Below are 5,986 nucleotides of genomic sequence, written 5' to 3'. Positions count from 1 at the left end.
ATTGGTTGTGAGTTGCCAACCTGAAAAAGTACAGAAGCCTGGTCTATGTTTTCAGTTTGGCTGAAGGGTAAAGTGGGGACTTTGTACTTTGACAAAACTTTTAACTTCTATGACAACTCTGGGCCAAATGGCCTCTTCTGCATTGTACGATTATATGATTCCAGATTAATAAGACTCTGGAACAATGGGGTGTAATTTCCAGCATGCTACCTCAGTTTTGCATACTGATTTCTGATAACAGCATTTTTGATTCCTATTACATGCATGTTTCAGTATTTAAGAAAGATTCTTATGTCTTGAGATTTTTCCTTTGTTTTGGACAATCTTTGCAATATCTTACATTTAAAAGCTAATTCCAATACAGCATCTAAATACAGAAAAATGCCTGACTCAGCGAGTTTATTTTAAATGCAGTGAAGAATTTTGTAATGTCTTTTTCTCCCTGGAGATCAGAATTCATCAATCATCCCGCTTCTCTTCCAGTGTAGAGGTTTATCAATCTCATTCACATTTGACTAGATGAATCAATGATTATTGCACAGCGCAAAATCTACCCACTAACTTTGGGTTCCTCCAGTTTCATTTACATCCTCCCCAGCTATTCTTTTCAAGTCTTACAACGGTTGTGAGAGGGGTACAAATGGTTGACAGAAAGATAGTGATAGTTAAGTAAGTGTGTAAAAAGTTGGCAAATGGAGTATAATGTCAGAAAATGTGAAGTTGTTCATTTTGGAAGGGAGAACAAAAGAACAGAATAATATTTAAATGGAGAAAAGCTGCAGAAAGCTACAACAGAAATAGACATGGGGCTACTTGTGCATGAAACACAGAGCTAGCACATAGGCACAGCAGGTTATCAGGAAGGCTAATGGAAAGTTAGCTCTTATTTCAAAGGGGTTGCAGTATAAGAGTAGGGAAGTCTTACTGCAACTGTACAAGGTGGTGGTGAGACCATATCTGAGTACTGTGAGCAATCTTAGTCCCCTTATTTAAGGAAAGATACAATTTCATTGGAGGCAGTTCAGACAACTTTCACTCGGATGATTGCTGGTATGGAGGGATTGTGTTATGAGCAACAGCTAAACAGGTTGGGACTCTACTCACTGAAGTTTAGAAAATTGAGACGTGATCTCACTGAAACATTTAGGATTCTTAAGGGGCTTGACAGGGTAAATGCTGGGACAACGTTTCCCCTCATGGGAGAGTCTAGGACCAGAGGGCATAATCTCAGAATAAAGGGGCACCAATTTAAGACTGAGATGAAGAGGAATTTCTTCACTTAGAGGGTTGAGACTGTTTAATTTGTAAGGGAATCAAGGGTTACGGGGAAAAGGCAGGAAAGTGGATGAGAGGAATGTTGAATCAGCCACAATCCTATTGAATGGGGTACCAGGCTTCAGAGGTTGAATGACCTACTCCTGTTCCTAATTTTTGTGGTCTTATAGAGTGTAAAAAAGACTTGCTGACCCCTCTCCCCTCCTGGCCTATCAAATCCTGACTCCGCTGCTCACTTGACCTCCTGGCCCTAGCCTTCCAAATCCTGTTTCCACTGCTCCCGCACTGGCACCCTTCCCAGGCCTGCCAAACCCTGCAGCTCCATTAGCAGCAGAGTGTACCCTCCAGCGAGATGAGTGCTGGATCCCAATTCTACTCCTGTTCTTGTTAACTGCAGAGAGAGTCATCCTCCCAGCTTTGGTGATGTTAAGTGTCAGAAGCAGAAGTGGCCAGGAGAGCTTAAGATTGGAATAAAAGTTTAAAGGGCAGAATTCCATTATTCAAATGTCGGAATTCTGCCAAATGACAAAAACAGCTTATCCTTGTTTGTAGCTTTTGTGATTGGATAGTTATAAGCACTTGAATGTGATCAAGTAGTTATAAGCATTTAGTTCTTCTGCAACCCCCCACATAAAGTTGATGGAGGCAGAGATTTGGAATCACTGGTTCTTGATTTAGTTTCTGATACTGCAAATCTCTACCATCTGAAGTTCATTAGGTTAGTGCAATTATGGGTCAACGTGTTTTTCAAACATTTCAGTTTCAACCATATCTAAAACCTGAGAAGAAATTGGAGATTTGTGCAAATTGTAACACTGTTTTCAAACTTTTATTAAACAAATGTATAGAGAATCTACTTATTTTAGTTTAACAAATGGCATGTGTGATCATTTTCATTTCTTAAGTGAAAGCAAGTTCAGAGACTTAATGTACGCTGATAAGTCAAGCAATCTCTGTAAATCATCAGCATGCATCGCTAGTGCAAAATACATTCAGATTAGTTTCAAAACACTGCTGGTTGCACAGCAGTTCATTAACTCACAAAAAAAGATCCAGTTCAGTAAATCTGCAGTCAAGTAGACCATGGAAAAAGGATGAAGTTAAAGGTCCAAAACTGCAATGGTACCATACACTAACAAAGTGAAAATACTGGTTTCAGCTGCCTCCATATAAGGACTGGAAATCTTCCTATTACCACACACACAAAAACATGTTGACATTTTGGACCTTCATTTTTGTTGTGTGGTTAACACAGCAGTGACTGATATTGCAATTTGCAATGGTGGTCAATGTTACAATTGATTCACAATTCCAATTCTACTGTAGATATCTCTAAAAAGGAGGATAGAAAAAAGTGAGCAATTCCTCTTAATCATTTAGTATGTAGGGTTCAGGAGAGAAACTGAAAGGAGTCTAAAAGTAATTCAATTTTCTGACCTCCTAATTACAGAGCAGTGTTTCAGAATGGTGAAATTCTGCTCTGTAGCCATAAAGTCACTCATCAGAGCTCTGCAAAAAGACAGATTCACCTTAACAGTGTGCTAAACAAAAAAAGTCTTCTTTTGAAACATTCAAAGGCGCAAATCCACCACACTAAGCTTGACAATAACTTGCAATAGCAGATGAAAATTGCATCCTATCAAAGGCCTGAAGTCCACAATCATTTACCAAGCAATGGCTTCAAGTATGAATAGATTCTGCAGGAAAAACTACGGGTACAAGTAAAATAAGTTTTTTTTTTACATATTAAGCATTTTCATGTCTTCCAGCAGCTCACTTGCTATGTTGCGGAGATCTGGGTTACGGTTGTTGGTAAGTTGCAGAATACGTTGCTCTGACAGTGTTTCACGGATTTGGGTTGCCACTCTGGAGAAAACCTCTGGCTCGAGAATCAGAGATTGAATGAGCCGCAGAACATGGAGACAAACTTCTGCATCTGGATCTAACAAATTAAAAGCATTATAGTCAGCTGCATTACTAATATTTTTGGAAAGTTGCTAGAAATTAGAATTAATTGGATTTTACTTTTGGGTAGTGGTCCCGCTCTCATGCATAAAATTTAAATGCCAATCCACCTTCAGTTAGCAGGCATGCCCAGCAGGAATTTAACCAAAAGGCCACACTGTAGGGATTCTAAGGCCATTAACTGGCATACAATGAAATTTCTGCCCCTCAGCGAGAGGAAGTCTGGCCTTGGATTGCTGCTGGTTAGAGGCCAGCAGCAGCACTAGGTGTGGTGGCCCTTTTGTTTATTCACTTGTAGGGATGTGGGCCAACAGTTATGCCCATCCATAACTTCCCTTGCGAAGGTAGGGTTGAGCTGCCTTCTTGAACTGCTGCTGTAGTTCAACCCACAACACCGTTAGGAAGGCAATTACGGGATTTTGACCCAGTGACACTGAAGGAACAGCAATCTATTTCCAAATCAGGCTGGTGAGCGGCTTTGGAGGGAATTTGCATGTGGTGATATTCCCATATATCTGTTGCCCATGTCCTTCTAGATGGTAGTATTTGAAGATTTGGAGGGTACTGCCTAAAGATATTTGGTAAATTTCTGCAGTGCATCTTGTAGATGGTACATATTGCTGCTACTGAGCATCAGTGGTAGAGGGAGCGAATGTTTGTGAATATGATGCCAATCAAGCGGTCTACTTTGTCCTGCTGGGAAGACTTACTCCCTGCAGGTTCTGCTGATATTGCCTCAAGTTGTGCAGGAAGGTGTACTGTGTTGGAGCCGGGACTGGAGTTAATTCCGGGGATGAGGTCAGGGCCTGCTAAGAAGGTCCATAAAGTCATTAGAAGGCACTTAGTAGACAATAATGGCCCATTGGCTGCACAACAACCCTTGGTCCTAGTTGGTAAAATTAGATTGGGTCCGGATCAGGCAGGAATGATTCCCCAAGTATTGATTTGACCTCAGACATGCAAATGCACTGGATATGGATAGTAAAATCCTGGTGTAATGAAGAGTGTGGGACAGCATGCCAGGGGCAGCATCAGTCATGCCTGAAAATGAGGTGTCTACCTGGTGAAATTATAACACAAGACAATAGGCAATCCTAAACACTAAAAGTGGAGTTTGGGTATAGGAATTCCTATCAGGCCAAGAGTTGATTTCAACCATACAGAAGGAGACCATTATGTCTGAGTGAGTTCTTTGAAATAACACTACAATCTTCTGACTTATTTCTTGGGATGAGGGTGGGTCAGATTGGTAATCACTGGCTTAACCCCGTTATAATCCCTAATTCTTGTCCCAAATTAAAAGTCTTTGAATCTTCTTTCATTAAATAGTCAAAATTCCCCAGATATCAGTTCAGAATCCAGTTAAAAAAAACCCAAAAGAACTGTGGATGCTGTAAATCAGGAACAAAAACAAAGTTGCTGGAAAAGCTCAGCAGGTCTGGCAGCATCTGTGAAGGAAAAAACAGAGTTAACATTTCGGGTCTGGTGACCCTTCCTCAGAACATTCTGAGGCAGGGTCACTGGACCCGAAACGTTAACTCCGTTTTTCCCTTCACAGCTGCTGCCAGACCTGCTCAGACTCCAGAGATAGTAGGAACTGCCGATGCTGGAGAATCTCAGATAACAAGGTGTAGAGCTGGATGAACACAGCAGGCCAAGCAGCATCTTCAGAAAAATTTTCTGAAGAAGGGTCCAGACCCGAAATGTCTGATGCTGTTTGGCCTGCTGTGTTCATCCAGCTCTGCTCAGAATCCAGTTAGTTTTGCCTCAGCAAAGCACTTCAGGATGTTTTATTGTAGCAAAAGGTATGTACTTGCAAACATGCAGCCTGTGACACATCTCCACCAGAAACTAACTACAAACATGCATACTAGACTGTAGCACTCTACCACTACAAATTATATACAAACATGAAGCCTAGACAATAGTACAACTCTACAACTGTGCATAAACATGCACCTAATGTTTCTCTCTGGGAAAATCTTAGAATCCATTATTGTATAGGTAGCTGCAGGACATTTAGAAAATAATAATATGTTCACGAAGAGTTAACATTCTTTTGTGAAAATCAAATACGTGTATTTGGAATCCAAATATTTTTGATAAGCTACCCCAAATGTCACTCCACAAGAGCTGTGGTGTTAGAGAGAATATATTACCATGGATAGAAGATTGGCTAACTAATAGGAAACAGGGAGTCAATATCAATGGAATAAATTTTCCGGCTGACAAAATTGTAATTAGGAGAGTGTCACAGGGTTCTGGACCTCAACTATTTACAATCGGAATTGACTGCATTGCCAAATTACCCAAGGAACATTCGTTAACCAACTAGCCATACTCTGGTTCTGAATCGAGGGGTATAAAACACCAACCAGAACTGGCTTAAAGAAAGATAGTGGTGTAGTTATAATGTCCTGCACTAGTAATCCAGACATGAGGATACTGCCTTGTGGACATGGGGTCAAGTCGTATCAAGGCAGCTGGTGGAATTTAAATCCAATTCACAAAAAGTCTGGAATTGAAAGCTAGTCTCAGTAAGGGTAACCTCAATTGTTAGAAACTATCATCAATTGTTGTAAACAAAAACACCTGGTTTACTAAGACAACAAGGTGCAGGGCTGGATGAACACAGCAGGCCAAGCAGCATCATAGGAGCAGAGAGGCTGACGTTTCGGGCCTAGACCCTTCATCAGAAAAGTGATGGAATACTCCCCACTTGCCTGGATGGGTGCAGCCCCAACAA

General features: G+C 40.9%; 1 protein-coding gene across 1 annotated transcript in view; it reads right to left on the bottom strand.

Annotated features, from left to right (window-relative positions):
- Positions 1 to 3,014: 3,014 nt before the first annotated feature.
- The window catches only part of LOC109935986 (heat shock transcription factor 2 binding protein), a 138,174-nt gene continuing 135,202 nt past the window's right edge, over positions 3,015 to 5,986 (bottom strand). The window contains exon 8 of the mRNA XM_048603302.1: positions 3,015 to 3,217. Within this exon, the coding sequence (XP_048459259.1) occupies positions 3,015 to 3,217 (203 nt within the window). The remainder of the gene's footprint in view (positions 3,218 to 5,986) is intronic.

Source organism: Rhincodon typus, chromosome 11 (genome assembly GCF_021869965.1).
Source record: "Rhincodon typus isolate 14 chromosome 11, sRhiTyp1.1, whole genome shotgun sequence".
In the NCBI taxonomy this organism is placed as follows: Eukaryota; Metazoa; Chordata; class Chondrichthyes; order Orectolobiformes; family Rhincodontidae; genus Rhincodon; species Rhincodon typus.
Note: the sequence above shows the minus strand (reverse complement) of the source record. Positions and strands in the feature narration are given on the sequence as shown.